At 44.0% G+C, this 21,977-nt stretch overlaps 2 protein-coding genes across 2 annotated transcripts in view; one reads left to right on the forward strand and one right to left on the reverse strand.

Annotated features, from left to right (window-relative positions):
• SRP54 (signal recognition particle 54) overlaps positions 1–294 on the reverse strand; it is a 19,915-nt gene extending 19,621 nt beyond the window's left edge. The window contains exon 1 of the mRNA XM_025201577.1: positions 161–294. The gene's annotated coding sequence lies outside the window, so the exon portion shown is untranslated. The remainder of the gene's footprint in view (positions 1–160) is intronic.
• A 101-nt stretch (positions 295–395) lies between these two features.
• Positions 396–21,977, forward strand: part of LOC102370199 — a 27,702-nt gene continuing 6,120 nt past the window's right edge. The window contains 6 exon segments of the mRNA XM_025201605.1: positions 396–472; positions 474–493; positions 15,354–15,475; positions 17,940–18,078; positions 18,930–19,051; positions 20,943–21,053. Coding sequence (XP_025057390.1) covers positions 396–472; positions 474–493; positions 15,354–15,475; positions 17,940–18,078; positions 18,930–19,051; positions 20,943–21,053 — 591 coding nt within the window.

Here is a 21,977-nt window from a genome sequence, read left to right on the forward strand (position 1 = left end):
AGTGGGCAGCGGCCGCTCCGGGCCGGATGGAAGCGCCGCACGACGCCAACGCCGCTGTGCCCAGCCGGCCAAGGAAACGTCACCACTCGCTGTTGCCCCCCGCAGGTCACCACTTCCGCTTCCGGGCCGCTGCCCCCTACCCCGCTTAAGCTAGACTCGCCTCGCACCAGCTGCGCTGACGTCACACGAAAAGACGCGCGTTCCCGCAGTCCACCTTAAGGATGCCCGAGCTCCGCCCCCAGACAGGGGACAGGGCAGAGGCTCCTAGTGAGCATGCGGGTTGAGATGAAGCGAACCCCCCCCGCCCCTGAAGAGAGCAAGGATTATGCGCATGCGGCTTTTGCACCCGGGTAACCAGAGGGCGGAAACTCTTTTTCACGCATGCGCAGAGGCAGATGGGGCGTGGTCAAGATGAGCTACTCCCGAGAGACTGCGAGCACTGCGGTTCTTTTTCAAAACAAAGACTGGGCTTCTCAACGCATGCGCACTGAGGGTTGGCTGGGCTGCTGCTGAGGCGGCGCGGCTTTTCCCACACGCGTGCGCACTGAGGCGCAGGTGCCTTCTGGGATTTCAGCCAGGAAGTGGGAGGAAACGTACATGCGCCCTCAGAAGCACTGCACGCGCGGGGTGGGTGGATGTGCAGGGGGCTTTCTCGGGCATGCGCCGTGCTTGGGCCGGCGGGGGATGGAGCTGGCGGAGGCGCAGGGCGCGGTGTTGGCGGTGCTTCGGGCCACGCGCGCGGCGGACCTGCCCCGCCTGCTGCACTGGATGCGGACGAGCAGTAAGCGTCGGCAGCCGCCGCGCGGGGCACGGGCCGGGCGCTTCCCCGCTGCCCTGGGACCGCGCTGAGCCTGTGTTACCGTTAGATGCTGTGCGAGGCCGGGTACGGCAAGGGTTAATGCCGTAATCGCTGGCAGCGCCCGGACTTGGCACGACAGGGGCGTGGCTAGGAGCTGGGACCGGCGTGGGGGCTGGGAGCGGTGCATCCTGGGATGCTGGGGGGCCGCAGATGCCTCGTTTTAACGTCCATCGAGCAGTGAAGTTGCCCAGAGGTGGCCCAGAGATCACCTTCCCCTGAAGTGGTGCAGCTTTGCAAGGCGTGGAAGGTCCATTACAGAGCTTTAACATGGGGGCGCTCGCATGGCCTTTGTGGGGCCAAGCGTGGTGTCTAACTTTGCCCTTACCAACGTTGCTTTTCCGGCCTGAGGCCTTTCTAAGTGGCTGTCCGTAGCTTTTTGTTGATTTCCTGATATGTGTGAATGAGACTGACAGCATCACCCTGCTGCAGCCAAGTTTACCACCCTTCAGCTGTCCTGAGCACGTGAATCCTTGCGCCTGCTGTTAGGTTTGACATTAAAACCTTAAAAACGTGAATGAATCTGGGTAATGCACTGAAGCCACGGGCACATCACGCTGGGGTGAATGCAGCGACCAAAATACTTTTAGATCTGTGGGTACATCTGTCCCAACCGTGCAGTTGGTCCAATAAAAGATACCACCCACAAAAATCTGCCTCTGGATCTGCATCTATAGTTTCCTGTTATCAGTGGGCACATCTACACATGAGACTACCTCACTGTAGCAAAGCGCTGCAGTGATGTAGCATCCATGCGCATCTGCATGTGACTAGCATCTACTTCACCATAGTGACGTGCTACCCTGGTACAGCAGACCACTACAGTGAAGTAGCTGCTAAAAATAACTGCGCCATGCATACGGGCTGTTACTGCACCAAGATTTAGTACCAAAAGGAAGTACTAAATCACGTCGTCATAGTGACACGTGTAGTATGTCTGCTTAATCATTGGCCCCAACTTAATAGTGCTTTACTCAACATTAACTAGTAACAGGACTAGGGATGCACTGATATATTGGTTGTCTGTCAGATTGCAACTGATAGAAGGTGAAATGACATTATTGGCTATTGCCTTTTTTTGGTCATTTTAGCTGATAATTACGGCTGTGTGCCCAGAGTATCCTGGCAAGCGCAGCAGACTGCAGGACCCAGCAAGCAGCGGGAGGGGGAGGAGGCACTGGGGAATGGTCACAGGTCATTGTGCTCAGCAACAAAGGGGTCGTTACTGACTCCTGCTGCTACTGCCATGGCAATGCTGTACATGCAGCAGAGGTGTGAGTGCTGGGGCTGCTGTGGAGACATTGGGCCGCGTGAGGGTGGGGTAAAGTGCCACGTGAGGGACATCCCGCTATGCTGGGCACCGGGCACCTTTGCAAAAGTGGCTTCTCCCCTGCAGCTGTGGAAGCTCGGCTGCACAGGGCCTGCTAGCACCGAGGCAGTGGCATGCTCTGGGGATCCAAAAGCACTTAGTGCTGCTCTCCACGCAAGGGTCTGCTCTGCCTGGCAGGGATGGCTGTTGGTAGGAGCTGTGGGCAAGAGGGAAACTTGCATGTGAATAAGGTGGTCATTGCCTTCCTCATGGAGAGCTGGAGCAGGCAGGATGTGTGTGTGTGTATTATAAAAACAAAACAAAAGGTTTATGTCAGTAGTTTAAATTGCCTTGCACAATTACTAAATATCAGTTATCAGATTGGCCAATATGGTTGGTTGGTTGGTTAATCATCAGCTCTCAGTACTAGCCAAGAACTTCTTTACTCATGCACTCCTAAACAGGACCACCTGGATCTTAAACTCATGCCATATAGGCAAATTTCTAAGTAGCTTTTGTTCTAAGACTCTTCATACCAATGGTCTAACATCTGTCAGTAGGTCCAAAAATAGCTCAAATTATAGCTATATATGGCTTTGGGAAGAAGGGTTGCTGGAAAACTGCTAGGAGACAGAAGTGATCTCTGCCTAGTCATCTTGCTCCCCCTGCTGGCTATACTGTACAACAAAAAGATTTAGCTGTTAGTCTGAAATCAAGTAGAAAGCGGGGTAGATTTGTACTTTCCAGACTAGCCAAAGTACGTGTGTGTGTGTGTGTGTGTGTGTGTGTGTGTGTGTGTGTGTGTGTGAGAAATATATAGCACAAGCTTGCATGAGATGAAGCTCACTTCATTAGATACTGGGGGAGCAGTGCTGGGATAGGCAACCAAACTTTAAACCCATAACAACACAGGAATCGTAAAAAGTAATCCAGGTAATGGGATAAGAATCCATAGTCCCCATTTAAACCACAATTAATCCAGTCTGTGGTTGACTACTTGCTTTGCAGTTTCCTGTTCAAGTTGGTTTTTACAAGTTTGCTGTGTGAGAACAACCACCCTCAAGTCAGTGATGGAAGTCCAGCGAGGTTAAAGTGTCCTGCTACAGGCCTGTGTGTCTGCAAATGATGTCATATCCATTCATTCTGTCATGTAGGGATCACCCAGTCTGTCCAATGTAGATGGTGGAGGGGCACTGTAAGCACATGATGGTGTATATGACATTGGTAGAATTGCAAGTAAATGAACCTTGGATGCTGTAATCCATGTAATGTGGTCCAATGATGAAGCGGTCTGTATTGATGTTGGGACACAGAAGACACTTGGGTCCGTTTCAAAGCCTGGTGCCATAGTGAGGCTGTGAGTTAGGTAGCCTGTTGCTTGAGAGATGCTGTTTGAGGTTGGGGGACAGCCTGTAACTCAGGATCAGTTTGTCCCCCATGACTACTTAGAGATGCTTATCCTTTCCCAGGAGGGATTGAAGGTCATTAATGGTATGTCTAAGGTGATGAGGCTGGGAACTGTAGATGAGAACCAGAGGGACTCTGGCTTGTTAACAAATAAAAACATTGGCCCTAGAACAGAATCTGGAAGCACCTGGCTGTTTAACCTTTTTCACTGATAAAAATTGAGCACATTTTTAGTTTCCTGTATTTTGTCCAGTGCCTGATTCGTGACAGTATTTTGCCTTTACCCCTTAGATTTCAACTATAAGATGAGGGTGTACAGTCTGGAGATACCTGAGGAAGAGTGTGACCTGGTATATTGGTTGATCATAAGATGACTATGAGCTGCCCCAGTCATGCAGCTGTGAAAAAGGTGGATCAGTCATGATGCATGCAGTAGACCCAAGAAGGTGCTAATACTATTGCAGAAGACATTAATAAGCATTTATTAAGAATACTGTGTGTGGAGCTTGGCTTGTTTAGTTTGGCAAAATGGAGACTGAAAAGGGGATATGATCATTTTACAGGATGGTGTTTATGTTTTGCTGTTGCACCTGGGAAGTTGTGTGTGAGGATTCAAAGTGGTAGTTTTGGGGATTCTTTGTGTAAAAGGTTGCTTGCTAATGTAGAGAGCTGGACATAGTGACCCAGTCCTATCTTCTAAGATTACTTATTTTCTTTAGTAGCTTTTTGGTGAGGGACTGTGTTAGAGACCCTTTGAAAGGTATTGAACTGTCAGAATGTTCTCCTTTATTCACTACTTCATGGACATCTTCAGAGAACTGTACTCAATTAGTGACACGTGATTTACAGAAGCCAGGCTGGCTAATTAATATAATTAATAATTGTTTTAACCAACTTAAAAGATGCAAGGTTTACTAGTTGGTAATTTCTCAGATGATTCCCTGAGCTTTTTTTACTCCTGTTAAAAGTGAATATTTTTGCTACCAGCTCAAATCACTACATACTTACTTTAAATACTTAGTAAGAAACTACCAAATAGTTCAGGCCCCTATTTTAAACTGTACCATAAGTGGTATAGTCCTGTGATGCTTTAATACTGCATATAAACAAAATCTACTCTGGTGCTGAAATTTTAAAGTCATTATATTTGAGGAATCAGCCCAAATTAACATAGCAACAGTTTTGTAATTGCAGTTTACTTAACAACTTGAGTTCATATATAGAAGATCAAATGCCAGAATAAAGTGGGTGCTCTGGTAATCTAAGATCAAGTAATTAAAGTAACTAGTTGGAGAGCAAAATTTCACAGATTTCATAGACATCAGGGCTGGAAGGGACCTCGGACGATCATCGAGTCCAGCCCCCCGCCCAAAGGGCAGGAAGTCAGCTGGGGTCATAGGATCCCAGCAAGATAAGCATCCAGTTTCATCTTGAAGGTGTTCAATGAAGGCGCTTGAACCACCTCCGGTGGCAGGCTGTTCCAGACCTTGGGGGCTCGGACAGTAAAGAAGTTCTTCCTTATGTCCAGCCTGAAACGATCTTGAAGTAGTTTGTGACCATTCGACCTCGTCATCCCTTGGGGCGCTCTGGTGAATAAACGTTCCCCCAGATGCTGGTGGTCACCCCTGATAAACTTGTAGGTGGCCATCAGATCACCCCTGAGCCTGCGCTTTTCCAGGCTAAAGAGCCCCAGGGCTCTCAGCCTGTCATCGTAGGGTCTGCTTCCCTGACCTCTGATCATGCGCGTGGCTCTTCTCTGGACTCTCTCAAGCTTCTCCACATCCTTTTTGAATTGTGGAGCCCAAAACTGGACACAGTACTCCAGCTGCGGCCTCACCAAGGACAAGTACAGGGGGAGAATGACGTCCCGGGATTTGCTTGAGAAGCATCTATGGATGCAAGCCAGCGTTTTGGTCGCTTTACTAGCCGCCGCATCGCATTGCAGGCTCATGTTCATCTTGTGGTCAATGATGGGGTGTATACAATAAGTTGAGTCAAGAATCCTTCCCTTCCCATTCATGAATTCTCAGTTATTACCCACAGTAGTTTGTTTCCTTATATCACCTTTACATTTGCTAAATTCTCTTTCTGCAGTTTCTTTGGGAAAACCTTTATCAGTAGTATCAAGATGATTGCATAATATGAAGTTCTTTAAGAATTAAGTTACACTTGGCTTACATTTGGCTACAGCACTTTTGCAGTCCTGGAAGATTGACGCTGAACGTCACATGTAGATAATGCTCTAGGCATTGAAGAGGTCTAGTTATCTTTGTTTCTAGTTCCATATGAGCAATAGCTAAAACTTAATCAGCTTTTACTCCAGAGAACTCCCTAGGAGCCTAAGGACCAAAGCAGAAATAGATCTTTTGCACAACAATCTTGGGGTGTCATGTTGTTTTGAGTAACAGCTGCAGTAGTCATGAGAGAGAGCAGATCCTACCACACTCTTCTTACAGAACTCATTTGTCCTTCACTGTACTATAAGCATTGCTGTAGTCATTAAGACTGAGACTGGACAAAGCCCAAAATTTGGCCTTGAGGTCTACCTTTAGAACTGAATTTAAGTAGAGAATTGAGGTTGCCCCATGTGGAGAGAAAACAGTATTAGGGGAAGTAATGAAAGGTTGTCTGATCTACACAGTTTTAAAGTAAAGTTTAGAGCCCAGAGTTCCTGGGAATGCAGAGAAGGTATGAGAGAAGCAATGTTTAGCAAAAACCTAAAATTATAGGGGAAAGCTGATCTGAATATAAGCATGGGAAGAGATGGCATTTCAAACAAGGGGGAGGAAAATAAATGGAAGCAAAATGGCATAGTCTGAAGTGCACGTTATTTTCTCTTTTTTTCTGTAGTCCTATGATCACCTTCTTATTTCCATCAAGATGCTGCACTACAACAATTACAGCTGAAGAGAAACATTAGGTCTGGAAGGGGTTTACTGGGCAGGGCATCATTTCTGCATAACCACAGTGCAGTACAAGATTACCCTAGAGCTGAGTGCATTCACAGCTTTCCTAGATCACAGAGTAAAGTCCCAAGCAAGTAGATTCCCCTTCAGTAACATGTTGCATTGCTTGCTTTTTTCTTTTACTTAAAATGGTTTATTGATATTTACTCATTCTTTTAAAATGATGAACTGTATGAAATGTTACTGGGCACGTCAGTTTAACGTTCTCTTAAGGTACTTTTGTCATAGCAAAAAATTATTAACTTACCTGAAATAAAGACTATTCATAAACAACACAAAGCTAAAACAGACAACATTGAACAGGTCCTTGATTTAACAGCTTTTCTAAGTAATCTTGAGTAGTTGTGGGATGGTAAGTGGGGGCAAGACATTGGGGTTTTTTCATCTACTGATACAGAGCATAAAATAACCAGTCATATTTTCGTCAGGTCTTGCAGTTTTCAGAAGTTCCGATTCTTTTCACATTGTAGAAATAGATGTGACTGTTTTCAGGCAGCTGCTTAGCAACACTGCTTTCACTCTTTCGCAAGCAGCCAGATCTTCCCACACACTGCAGCGATATGTACGTCATTTCACAGTGACTTACGCTCCCATTTTTCTTTTGAATTTGTTTTAGCTCTTGAAGACAATTAAACAATAAGAGTCAGAATGAACAACAGGAACTTATGGTGTCTTAATTTAGATGATTTTTAAAATACGATAATTAATATCCTACTGCGATAATGCTCAAATGTTGCCAATAATGCTTGGGTAAACTCCAGGGGTTATTAGGTCAAGTCATTCTGGGAATCTCTTGTAAAGATTCCATTCAATTGGGGCTCAGCTTTCATTGCGTGAACTTTTATCTTCCACCTGATCCAAACTCCTATAGAACTTTTAATAGGTGTAATTGTTGGTACTGAAAGAAATGTGTAATGTCCACAACTGGCTTGGGTTGTGTATGTGCTGATGAAGATGAGGGAGTTTGAGGAGGAAGAGGGTATTTATAGTATGCCAACATTGCCTTCAAGGGAAAAAGGTTCTGGTCCATCAGGGGCTCAAGTTATTACCACCTACAACTTTGTTAGCCTAAAGCAACTCTTATTGTACAGAGCACAGAACTGGCACATAAGCGCTAAATGAATTACTGTTGGTGGTGTAATTAAGCACCCCTTTAAAGCTACAGTACTGTAATGTGAAAACCCCGCCACTGCCAGAAGCAGGGCAGGAGCTGGAGCTCTAAAAGTGTGAGGCAGACTGCATAAGGGAATTAACAGTAGATCTGAATATATGCCTGGATTTACATTCCCAGGATATTTATAAGGGTGTTCACTATAACTGCTGGCTTGGGGACTTTGTATCAGCTCTCTCTCCTCATATTTAAAATGTACCACAGCATATTATAATGCTTTATGAGAAAAATGCAAGAATATTTATGTGGGACCTCAGGTTTGAGGTCACATCTTAAAAGAGAAAGAAAGAAATCCCTCATACAGTAAGTTTTGTGGTATTTTGGTCTATGTAGGCACTGCTGAGACTGACCCTCTGACTTCATGGGGTCATTTCAAACCTGTGGCTGGCGTCACCAAGCCACCCTCCTCACTGGCAACTAAAACTATTTTTACTGTATTTAGAGCTTTCTCAACAAATAATTTAAATCTACTTTTAGATTCTTGCTGCTCAGTCATTCATGAATAAATCTATAAAAGTCCCCATATCCTTATATGTTTTTCCTGCCAAATAGTTTTAAAATAATTTTCTATTTATTTTGTTCTTTGTATTTTAATACAGGGTAATGTAGCACTACAAAAATGTTAATAGCATAACAGTAAGAAAATGAGTAGCAATTTCATAAACATTTATCTTCCTCTACATTTCATTAAAATCTTGACTTTATCTCAAGATGTCTCTCAAATGGCGAACTGGTCTGAATACCCTAAGAACAGGACTGTCTAACTGGTAGTCCACAAGGGGTTAAATTGTATGCTGCCATGTAATCCCTCTTCCCCACTTCCTGCCTGGCTACCACTCTCTGCTGCTCTGGCCCTATTTGCTGCCTGCCCCAATTCCAGGAGATGAGGCAGTGCTGTGCGGCTAGGGGAGTTGAAGTTCAACAAACCAGTTATTGAACTTTAGACCATTACAATCCTGTCTGTAGGGGGGAGGTGGGGGCCACGTGCCCCCCCACCCCGACAGCTGCCACCAGTGCTGCTGCCGGTTTCCGTGGGCCACCGGTGGCGGCTTCTGTGGGCAGTTGCTGATCGCTGCTGGTTGCTGCTCACTGCTTGCAGTCACCCCCTCCCCCCCACTGCCAGCTTCTGCAGGTGGTTGCTGCCTAGGCAGCAACATCACCTGGCCGAAGGGCTGCTGAGATCACCCGGAGGTAAGGGGGAGCTGCAAGGGGATGGTAAGGAGGCTCCTGGTCCTGGGCATGACCTGAAACTGCACCCTGCCGGGAGTGGGTGGCCTGGTGGCCTCAGTGGCGCGGGAGCCCCCAGGAAATGCCAGGCCAGTTATCACCCCCGGTGAAAGGCGGGTCGGGGCGCCTTAATCCCTAGCTCCCACCACCACCAGGTGGGTTACCCTTGTGTTGTTGGGGGGCCCAGAGAGGGCGGACCCCAAGAGCGTGATGGAGTACAGGGCGTGGTGCTGCGGTTGCCCCTAGGAGAAGGGAGTAGTGACACGGTGAGGCCCGAGGATGCGAGTGAGCGGCTAGAGACCCAGCCCGAAGGGGAGAGTACCCTCGACTGGCCCAAGCTGGGGCCAGGACTATGGGAGTCAAAAGGGCCAGGGGCCCACCGTGAGGGACGCCCAAGAGCCGGGGGCCTGGGGTCCCAACTGGCCTGGAGGTGGGCCAGGGCAAGTGGCTGAAGGTCCTGTGGGGACCACACCCGAGAGGGGAACATGGCTTCGGGGGCGGGGCTAGGTAGCCCAGATGACGGCGGAATGGCCGCCTGATAGGAGGGGATCATGGAGGGGTCCTGTATGGATGATTCTGGGGCCCAGTGTGGGGCCGGTGGTTATGTGAACACCATGATGCCATCTGTGAGGCTTGGGTTGCGGTATTGGGGAGGCAGGAGCCACAGAGAGCACCCCCTGGCATCGGGGCACTAGATGGGCAGCCTCCCACTTAATTGACATCTGATTGAATCAATTATCATCAAAGGCGTGGCGGGCGAGATAGGCGGGCAGTTGCCCACCAGACAGGGGGCGGGCCTTGGAGATCCGCCCCGAGGAGGCCCCCTGTCACAGTGCTTCTTAATTTGATAAACAGTGTATCCAAGCAGTATATTGTCTAAGTAGAAGTGAGAGTAGAGCATCTGAGCAGACACCACACTGACAAGGGATTAGATCTGCATTAAGGTGCTGATACATTAGGAGTCTTTTCCACTATTTTAAATATTTGATCAGTTGAGCAGAGGTGTTATCTGTTAGGATCTGATGCATCACTAGTTTTGAGAAGTGGCATTAATTTCCTTTACATTGTTCCATTGGGAGAATTAGTCTCGTGAGGAGAGAGATTGATGTCATAAGAACATGACCTAGATAGATTCGGTTAGTCATCAATGAAAACTGTCATAATTTGCATACATTTAAATGATTATACAACAAACATATGACTTAAGTAGTTCAAAACTGAACCTTCAAACTTCTATCAGATTAATCAGCAACAAGTTAACTTAAACACTACACCAGAGGAGTTAAAGATCAAATTAAAAATGACTGACAGCTATTGGAAACAGTACCAGAAAATCTTATGATACAAAAGAGTGTACCTGTTTGGGACTGGGTGAGATAGTAGGAGTTATTACCTTATATATAAGGACATAATAATTTAATGTCCAAAACCTTATTGCTGAGCAGCAGTAAGGTGTTTGTTTCTAAGTGTTAATTAAATTACAAATGTACAGTGAGCAGATCCAGTGGAACTGGTTTTGGAGTGGAAAACAGATGATAACATACTTGGGGGGGACACTGGTGTGTGGGCTGGTTGGTGTCTCCATATATACTGCCCAGTTTTTTGCTGCTTTATCTTTCAAGCAAGGATTGTATTCAGAGAGCTGATGTCTCACTCAGTGTAATTCTACTCTCACAAGACAGACAGATGCCTACTACTATAAATACCTAGCTAAGGCAGTCTGCTATAATTTATTGTATTGGGTATTTCTGTTCCATGATTATGAATTAGATAATCTTTCAAATTCTGAGTTTTAGTCACAGATTAAGTGAACAAATAAAGGCCATTACACAAGTGAAACTTAATAGGTTGCTATTCTGTAACTTCAAACAAAGGTTATAGATTCAATCAGCTTTGTTGGTTGTGCCCTGTAATATTCATATGTGAAGTGGAATATGAAGCACTACTTGGAGAAAAGTACTTTTAATTAGTTGTCTGCTTTTCAGTACCCATGTTTCATTAGTTTTGTTTTTTGGGGTCAATTAAGCCAAGGATGGTTTTCAATTATAGGTTTTGGTTGGTTGGTTTGTTTGTTTGTTTGTTTTTAAGTGCTCCATTGTGCACAAAATACCTGCAGAAAGTGATCTTAGGTCACTGACTTTATTGTGTTTGTTATTGTTTGTGTTGAAGTAACCGCCAGAGCATGGCGCACACAGGCATTTTGCTTGGCATATGCACCTGAGGGTAGATGGCAGGGAAGGGGCCAGGGCTGCACTGCCACAACAAGGATTGGTCCCCTCGTGGCTCCCCTGCCATCCACCCCTGGCATGCCAACATCTTGCAAGTCAAGGTTGCAAGTGTTTTTTGGCACTCTGCCCAAAAACAATGATAACCCCTGTTCTAGAGATTCCAGCCAAGATGCAAACCTTATTTTGAGGGATAATATACAAATTCATAAGACACAATCCCTGCCTTTAAGAATTTATTGTGTGTAATTAGATAAGGCAAGTGGCAAGGGGAAACTAATGCAGATTAGTTAAAAGACTCAGCCAAGGTCATGTAGCTGTTCAGTGGTAGAACTGTATACATAATCCATATCTTTTACATAATCCATATCCATATCTTAAACCAGGTCAGTGTCCTGTTTACTGGGCCATACTCCCTCTACAAGGATTTTATAGAATCTGGATCAGTGAACATTCCCTTTATTTAGTAAATCACAAGTATGGAGTCTGGGGCTTCCCTAGCAATATGGGGGGCAATTATTTCAGGGACATAACTTTTTGGGGTTTTCATATCTTTCCCAGCCAACCAAGAACCATAGTAGCCATTTTATCTAGCATTTTCCCTGACATACAGAAAGTGAAACTTAAGATCTGTCAGTTTTGTGATGCTGATTAAGTGGTTTTATTTAAAAAATAACAATACTTAAAAAAAGAAAAGAAAATTGAATCTTTTTTTGTTTTGTTTTGACTAAACAATTTAGAAAAGGGTTAACTGTGGTCATATTGAAGATTTACCTTACTAGCGTGGGTAATCTAGTGACACTTTCTGCATCTTATTTAAATTTGTATGTGAATTTGATACCAATCAGGATAACAGCTGGGTGAGCTCTTCAGTATAGTAACTATTGTTTAAAAGCACTGCCAGATGTTGGAGCTTACTGTCCACAGTCACCAGTCCATACAAATGCAGCTGCTAATATCATCTTTCTTGCTCATTGTTCTGATCCAGTGACCATTTTTTTTCCCCTAATTCTGTCTACTGTCATTCATCTCATCAAGTTCAGACTTCTTCTCTACATGTTTAAGGCCTTTTACAAGTCTGTCTGTCTGTCCTTTCTTATCTGTTCTTGTCTCTTACCAAGTTTCTCTTGCCCTGTCTACGTCACTAATGAGACCTGCCTTGAAGACCCATTAGTCCACTGTTGCTCTCTTCCATGCTGTCCTGTATGCATGGAACATCTGCTTCCTGCACTGACTGATAAAGTCACTGCCCTTTTGAAATTCCTCCTCAAGATCCACTACTTTTGCAGTCCCTGTAAGCAATCTGCAGATTGTTGGATGGACTGGAGGAAAGTGGGAGACATAGAAGTAAACTGCTATTAATCTGGAGCTGCCAAGTTGAGCACATAACTTGTGTAAATTATATCACTTAATTTGCTTAATTGCCTTCTTTCCTAAAACCTGATCCAAAACATCATAACATTAGATACAAAGTGATATATGATATTACAAGTTCTTTGGGACAATGACCATGGCTTCCTTTTTTTCAATAATACCTAATACAATGGAGCATCCTATTGCAGTTAGGGCTTTCGAACAATGCGACTGCGATACAACTGGTAACTAGCAGTAACCAAAATAAATCTTAATGGAGTCTATCTGACTTACAGGCTTAGAAGTAATAGGTCAAGTACAGACATTCAGTTTATCCTGGGAGAGTTGCTGCTCTCCTAGTGGAAACTACAAGTATACAGATATTCAGGATTTTTCTCTAGAGTTAAAATGACTATCCTGAAAGAAATATAACCTCTAAAGAACCAGGGTTAAATCACTCTCAGGAGAGTTTCTCCTCTCCCCTGCTCCCTCTCCCCACCCAGGAGACAATAGGTCACTTAGGCTGGACTCTACTGCTCCAGCCAAGCAGGGAGCAGAACATGACCTCTTCACAATCCCCACATTGTGCTGCAGGGAGATACAGGCTGCCCCTGAGCAGTCAATTAGGGCTGCCCTATGCACTGCTGCCATCTGCTTCCAGTCAGACTGAGAGAGCCTGCACAGCACATTGAGATATGCGCATGGAGCAGGAGTGGGCAGTTATTTTGGGCGGAGGGCTGCTCACTGAGTTTTGGCAAGCCATTGAGGGCTGTGTGATAGGCAGCCAGGGGCAGATAAATATTAAATTTTCTAAATTTTTTAGGGGCCCTGCGGGCCAGATAGAATGGCCTGGCAGGCTGCATCCAACCCGTGGGTCACATTTTGCCCACCCCTGGCATACAGGCCACTTGGCTGCACAGGGTCAGCACTACAAGCTGTCTGCTCTTCAGGGGTTCAGCATTCAAATGTCTGTTCAGGGGTCTCTGGGCAAATTTTTCTACCAGGAAAACAAATCTGGAAGAATTCTCCAAGATTATTTGAAAGTGTATACACCGCTAAATTCTACAGCGTCATGTAAGAGATTCAGGATTTGGACTCGTGGTCTCAGTCTTGGGAATTCTTCAAACAGTGTTCACAATTTTCTGTAGGGAGAGAATGTCTTGCAGTATTGAATAGTATCATATTTACTTAAATCACATTTACTGAATGGCTCAGTCACTACAAGGCAAAAAATGTGGTTTAACTGGCCTTTGGGCTATAAAATTGCTCGTTACTGCTGGTGCTGGTACAGCCTACCAGTAGTAAAACTATCTGGTGTCCTACTATAGGCAAGTCCTTGACATTAACCACTGTGTCTAGTAGACTTGTTTTGAACCTTAGTTGCTGCTGACACCCACCAGTGCCAGGAGCAGTGAAAAATGCTTACTTATAATTATACTGCAGAAGAACTGCAAAGCTCTAACCAAGAATAGGATCTCATTTTGTGTCAGGTGCAGTATGTATACATTGCAGAAACCAGCCTTTGTCCAAAGAGCTTACATTTTAACTAGACAAGGCATTTGAGAAAAAATTTTTTACTGAGATGAAAATAATCCAAACGTAAGCAAGGCCTTAATGGATGGGACTGAGCCCCCCTTTTTTTTTTTTTTTTTATATCCATATTGTGTAGACCTGTGTTAAAAACTAACTCAGGGCCCAATATAGATGGAGCATTAAGAAGCCTTTTTGTCAAGTTGTCCTTGGTTAGAAGGAAATTAGCTTTGGGAAAGGATCTAAAATGAAGCGGATAGGAGCAAATATTGGGGCAGAAGTTATTTACCTTGTTTACCTAAACCCAAGATGACTTTGAATTTAGGATGACTCCCTCCAAATAATTAGATTCTATACATGGAAAACTATAACTTTGGTTTAATTTTATATGTATAGAATCTGATTATTGAAAATCATTTTAAATTAATTCCCCAACCCCTGCTGCGGTAGGGGAAGCAGCGGCAGGGACTTAGAGGCCAGAGCAGAAGGTAAGGGGCTGGAGGGACCAGAACCAGAGCAGAAGGTAAGTGGGTGGGACACAGTAAGGGGTGAGAGAGGTGGTGGGTTCTCCACACCTTCTTGCTCCCCCTGGCCATGTGCCCCCCTCCCATGCCAAATGAGCCATTTTGGCCTGGGGCAGGCAGACAGCAGCAGCTCAGCTCAGACTTCAGAGCCCCAGGGCCAAAGCCACAGTTGAGCCACTGCCTGGCCTAGGCCAGTATCAAATCTAAAATGAGGCTTTATTCCCATATTTTTTTTTGTGGGGGGGAACCTTTTCTTGGATGCGAGTCAAAATGGTAAGATATCTGGTAATTGGACCTGTTGCCCTGTGTATTGTCTATGAGTTCTGCTAGTAGTATTTCTGTGTATTTTATTTGAAAGATGGTGTGTGTGTGTGTGTATATATAAAGAGAAACTTCTAAAAATTACGTGCCTGCAAGGAGCTATGAGTTTTGTCATTTTTCCAGCACTTCAAAAGCATCTTTGATGTTTTAATATCTTAGACTGAAACAATATCATTTTAGTGGGGGCAAAGACCCCACTAAATGTGTAAGTTATACATTTATAAATATAAAAATAATTTAGGATTTAAAAAACACTCTACACTTATTTTAAAGGGCAAAGTTATTAGGCTCTAAATCTGTCATTGGCTGGAAAAGGTAACAAAGGCTTGAAAATGTACTTCAAATAAAACCCTCTGCATCTGGTACTATTTACATGTCACAATTATATTATACTGGTCGCTGAAAAGCCTACAAGATGTACCTATGAATGGCATGTTTATTTATTTATTTGTTTTGTTTTATAGATGATTTTGATGACTTCATGCTGAGTAATAATGATGTTATGCTCAGAAGTATTGCTGAAGATCTTAGAAAATGCTTACCCATTGAAGGAATGCTGAATTCAGAACATCTTGCTATTCAGAGGGTAAGCCAATTTTTTCACCTCTTCCTGCCACTCATTTGGAGATTTTAATAGCAAAAATGGTAGCAACATGATTTAAAACATGGGACTGGGAATTTGGAGACCTAGCTTCTCTTCCCATCTCTGCTGTGTGGCCGTGGAAAAAGTCACTTCACTTCTTTGTGATTAAGTTTAATGTTTAGATTACAAGTTATTTGGGGCAGTGGCTCAGCTTTCATTATGTGTTGAGTACCAAGCGCAATGGGGATGACTTAGCTATGTAGGGAGGTGCCTATCAAAATGATAATCAAGGTCTCTAGGTGCTATTAGACTGTAGACATTAAATAATAACCATAACATTGGAAAAGACGGGGCCAACATCTGGTGGTTTCACAGTGAGGAATATAATTTTGGTTTCTTGTTTCATGTTTTCTGAGCTATCAGGGTCTGAAAGAGGCAGGCTCCTCAGCTCTTGTTGGTAGGAACATCTTTTCTGGTTGAGCAGCCCTTCTAACCAATCTGGGACAGAGATAACTTATTCCTGAAGGAGCTGCAGGTAGTTCTAAGCTGGAAAAATGGGATGTCCTCACACATCATGAGACTGAGAAGAGGAAAGAAGAAATGCATACCCTTGAAATAATAAACAGGCAAAATTGCTTAATAATAACCATCTTATTGATAATTATATGTGTATTAGTAGTATTCTCCGATTTTAAAGCATGAAGTTGCTGTTGTTTAGCTGTTTAAGGCTGAAGGGGGGAGCAAATTTAGCCTGCTGTGCCTCCAAGGTGAGTAATGAGGAATTCAGCTCTCCATGTCCATTTTTTTTTTTTTCTTCCCATCAACTGTTCCCCATCCAAGCGTGGCAAGGAAAAGGAAAAAACATTGCCTACTAGTACTAAAGCATTTGGTTTCTCCTACATGCCAAAGCCAGCATGAAGGAACCAAAAGCATGGCAGTCCCCAGCTCACCTGCATAAACTTCCAACTTTCCTTTGACAGCTTCTATGGTGCAGCCACTTATCTAGTGAAAATTTAGATATCCTGGTTTGCATGCAGGAATTGTACTGGTTTAATTCAGTTGGCTTTAAATCAATATTGTTTACAGGTGCGTTGATATATCGGTCCCATATTGGATCGCCACCGATATGAGGAAAATTGAAAGTATTGGCAATTGGCTTTTTTGTCAGATGTGGCTGATAATGTGACTGATAAGTGCCCTGTGCATGCACGCAGCCACAGTGCAGCCCAGCAGCATGGAGAGCAGCCAGGTCCAGCTAGTAAGTCTGTTGTGGGGGAAGGGGTGAGGGGGGGGACAGAAGGGGCATGGGAGGAGCGGCAGATCAAGGCCCCCACAGTGAGGGACGTAGTGGGAGTGGGGCTGGGTGAATACAGCTGGATGAATGGTGCTGGACCTGCCCCAGGGGCAGGGACTGCCCAGCTGGGGCGGGGTGGGGCATGGGACAGAGCCACGGCTCGTCTGGAGGACATGGCAGGGAGGGGGTGGCTCTTGCTGCTGTGCACACCCTGGGAGGGCATGGGGGGGTGTTTGCCCCCAGATCTGCACCTGGGGGAGGGCAGGCTGCGACCACAGGCTGGAGCCAGGGGCTGGGCTAGGCTGTGCTTGGGGCATGCAGCAGCACTGGGAGGGAGGGTTGGGGGGGGCTGCAGCCACTCCAAAATTCGCTGTAGCCCCCCACTCCCAGCACTGTCACCCACCCCAAATGCAGCCTGGCCCAGCCCCCACCAGGAAGACCCTGGTACCGCCCAAGCCCACAGCGGCAGCCTGCCCTCCCTCTCACACAGATTTGGGGGCACACACCCCCCATGCCTTCCCATAGTGTGTGCAGCGGCAGGAGCTGCCCCCACATCCCCTAGACAAGTCACAGCTCCATCCCATGCCCCGCCCTGCCCCGGCTGTGCAGCGCCTGACCCTACCTTAGCCCCAATGCCAACTCTACTCCCTCCCTCGCTGTGGGGGCCTCAATCTGCGCCCCCACACTCGTGCCCTCCCCCTACAACAGACTTACCAGCCAAACAGCATTCTCCACACTGCAGGGCTGCATATCAGAATCAGATTGTTATCGGCCAATATGGCTCATTAAAAATCAGCCATCAGTATTGGCCCCAAAAAATCTCTATCGGTGCACCACTAATATTGTTAGGTCTGTGTGATCCCTGTTTGAATGCTCTCTTAAGTTTAAGAGTGTCTAATAGTTTAGCAGGAGTTGATTAGACCGTATTAGATTTGGAGAAAAATTAAATATATTCCATTAAATATCTAAATAAACTACACAAATAAGAAAGTTTGGATTGATTGGCCTGAATCTTAGGGGTGTGTACATGGGGAAGTAGCACACCATAATTTCAAGATTCCAGATGAGTGATTAATGAGACCCAGAGTCTGGCTCTTGGATTTTGTTAAATACTGCATAAATGAAATGAGAAGACTTTGCTATTCCTTTCTTTGATATCAGTCACTTTTTCAGATGCATCAGCATCCAGAGCCTATGATTCATGTTGATGCATTCCTTTATGATGACGACTTTGTTGATTCATTGTGTGAGGAAGGAAAAATGAGTAGAAATTATTGTGTGGCGTGTGGATCACATAAGACTGCACCTTTAGGTAAGCATTGTATTGGGAGCCACAAACAAACTGTTTTTAACTAAAATGGTTCACAAGAACATCCAGCTGATAGAGGACTTTGTCCAAACTGGCATTGTCTGCAGGCCATATTATTCCCCACTCTATGTGGGGAGGGAATGCAAGGAGCTTTCCAAGTACATGGGTCAAACAGATATATTTGCACATGACCACTACGCAAGTGACACTTTCCATTCATCCAAAGGAGACGGGGCTGCTGGAGAGGAAAATATATAGTGCAAAAGCCAAAGATTTTTGACATAGCAGTGTCATTCTTTACCTGCATATTGGGGAAGAGCACCAAAAGGCTGAAGCTACAATACCTCCTGAAATTGCTACTAAATGGGATGTAGCTCTGGGGTGTCCCCAATGCAAGGCAGGACACTTAAGTTGCAAGGCTTGAGTACTTTATTGCAATAACATTCAGGGTCAAGGTTTTACACAGTTGCAATTTTAAGCTATTAGCATGTCCAGCTAGGAAGTCTGTAGTACCACTGCTTTGAGACCTAAGGTACTATGATCAGTGGCAGTCCCAAATTGTTTAAGTAAATATACTGCTGTTATGATGTCGCTGGCAAGCAACTATAATTATTAGAGCTGTACAGAAAAAGGTAATTCAGTTTTTTGGAGGATTTCAAAATCTCCTTTGAAAGGGAGTGTAGCCCTAGATCTGCTTAGCAGATTCCCCCAGAGCTACAAACATTGGGGTTCCCTGCTCTGGGGTAGGCAAGCTGTCAAGAAACCTGGCATATTTTCAATGATAAGTTCTATGGAAAGCTTTGCATTGGTAAAAATTGCTCACCCAACACTTTTGTTCTTTTCTTATTTCCCAGAGTTTATTTCTCATTCCTTTTCCCTCATGGAGCTGAAGTTTCTTTATCAACATGTATTGCCTGACCTGACAGGAAAGGCTCTGGTTGATGTTGGCTCCAGGCTCGGTGCAGTGCTGTTCGCGGTAAATCTAGCACAGGAAATCATATTCTGTGACATACATTTTCCTTTTCTTGTTGGCAGCTCTCATTGTTCCAAACTGTATCTTGATCTGAGAGGACAGATCAACAGAGAAGGATGTATAGTGTGGCCACAGTGGGAGGTGTTTATGTTCAGTTCTCCTTCAGCTCCCCTTAAAAATGAAAACACAGACCATTGCATTTATTGGCCAGGAGTCTGTTGTCCAACAGCACAGGCTATTGCTGTTGGATGTTTTGGCTGTTCTTCTGTTTCTTACTTCTCAGTCTCTTATTGGTAAATTAATTCGTCTTTTTCTGTCCTGACCATATATTTTCTTGAGGTTAGTGAATGCCATTATGAAGTTACCAAACTGCTAAATACAGAGAGAAGGATTATATACCACTTAAAATATGTTGCCTTATTCTGCATTTTAAAAAATGCATATAAAACATTTTATCAGGAAACTCAAGTGGAATTTTGATTGCTTTTGGCACAATTGGTGCAACATATGGCCAACAGCAATGCAAAATATGCCTAGGTGTAAATTATAACAGTTAATACACCTCACCTTTTTCTCAAAGTCATTGGCTCTTTACACCCTGATAGTGGAAACACTTGAACTTTTAATTTTACTCATCTGAGTGGAGACTGCTCATGAATAAAGTTACTCCCATCTGTAAATGTTTGTGCAATCAGATCCTTAAATGGTAACACTTTGCTGTTATGCTTACTGAATTTTTTTTTTTTTTTTTGAAGCTCTGAAACATTCATGCTGTTATAATGGAAGATAGCCTCAAGAGGAAGGAGCAACGTAGTTAAAAGAATAGGTCTCCTTTTCATCAGATTCTTGGCTCGCATTACAGAACTGGCAATTTGCCTCACTTTCTGTGCACGGGCGGCTTTTCTGGCCATAGGGTTGAAGGGCTTCAGAAAGCTATAATAATCAAGTTGTGGTACATGGACATCTGAAAAATTCTGTATGTTTGGCATACTCTTGTCTTTCCTATAATGAACTAGATGTAATTACAGTGTTCATTGTAAATGAAGCTGCAGTTAAAGTTGCAGCATTTTATCCATTATAGCCCCAAGTTTTCAGGCATTCATGCTATCTCAGAAATTCTTCCTCCCCTTGAACAGAATCTTTCCATAATCTCAGTCAAAAGATGAACTACTTTAGAATAATTTTGAGTTATTGATGAATGGTAAAATATACATTTACATTTTATATGCACATACAAGAAGTACTTTTATATGTAGTGTTGTTCATTTTAAGAGAGATCCTGTTCTGAGTTCACCTATTGAAGTATGGGCACAAATTGTCTCTCATATACCATCTTGTGGATTGAATTCTATATTTATTCATTGGGTGTCATGGGGGGAGGGGTTGGATTTTGCTGTTTCAAAGATATCTTCCATCTCCTCCCTAAATACAAAAAAATCCCACCATTCTGTAAGACTGTTGTTTTATTTTTGAGCTTTTTCCCCTTGTTGCAAATTACTTCCATGATTCAGTTTATACTGCTTTAATGTTTCCTCTCTTTCAGCCAATTTCCATTTATTTACCAACTGAAGTGTAAGAGCTAGATACGCAGCTTAATTTCCTTTATCTTGTTTTGGCCTCTCGGCTCAACTCCTTCCTTTGAATGGTAATATTGATAAAATATTAAGTGTAACTGCCAAAACAGAGTCTTAACCTTTAAAAAAATTGTAGCTGTCCACTCTAGTGCATTTCCTATCCATATTATTTCAAAATGACTTGACTTTACCCAATAACACATTTTTACTTGCTTGTAATCTTGGAGTTTTTCACTTTGCAGCGTACTTTACCCTTATTTTTTCCATTTCAGGCTACTTTAAAGACATCTCAGTTATTATATTTTCTTTCCTTAGTACAGGGCTGTCTTTACAGCTCAGCATTCCAGTTATATGGAGTGGAAATGAATGCAGACTTTTGCCACTTGCAAGAAATGATGATCACAAAATACCAGTTCAGTGACAGAGTAAAGGTGACTAAATATATTTTGCAATGTCTATATTTTTAACAAACTGTAATATAAATTAGGAAATCCTATTTGGGGATAAAGACCAGTGAAATCAAAGGTGTTTTAGAGTGTCTCTCCACCTTTTTTCTTTTCAATTGTAAAAAAACAAAAGCCTCAAATCCAATAAAACTGGAAAAAAAATTTAAATAACTTCTTTCAAAATATAATAACACTTGCTGAATCCATTACCTTTATCTGAATCTGGCTCAGTCTGTCAGCAGGCTCACAGCAGTAGCTCATAGTCCTAACTTAGTGGTGTTTTGGTCCTGTGGGCCAGGTGAATGGTGCTGGACCAGTCCACAGGCTGGATCAGGCTCCAGGAGCCCTGCGCTGCCCAATCTAGCACACAGGGCCACAGCCCCTGGGGTTCCCCATAGAATTTGTGGGGAACCCCAGAGGCTGAATTACATGGTGCCTGGGGGCTGGATCTGATCCACAGGCCAGGGTTTGAGCACCCCCGTCCTAACTTCTGGTTCTGAATAAAATCAGTGCCACTGAATTTAGTGAAAAAGAATCGGGCCAATACATGACACATGTCTAGAATAATTAAAGAAACTGGTATGTGGGGTCTCCATCTTTTCTAAAGAACAGAAAAAAGAAGCTGCCAAGGATCTGTATTCATGTAAAGCTAAAGGATGGCAGGCTACCAACACTGTCTCTTGTATTTCTTTATTTTCTTGGAACTGAGGATTTCAGTTCATGTTAGTGCATATGTACATCAGGAAAAACAAGGTATGCTCCAGGCAAACTCATGTAATTAAAATGTACATTTTTTCATTCTCATAATGAAAAATACAGTCTCTCTTATGGTATTGTAGTGAACTGTAACAAAAGGCATTGTCTAAAATAAAATCAGTGAAATCCTGGCTTCAATCCTTGTCCTGCTGA

This window comes from Alligator sinensis, unplaced genomic scaffold (assembly GCF_000455745.1).
Source record: "Alligator sinensis unplaced genomic scaffold, ASM45574v1 scaffold280_1, whole genome shotgun sequence".
Taxonomy (NCBI): Eukaryota; Metazoa; Chordata; order Crocodylia; family Alligatoridae; genus Alligator; species Alligator sinensis.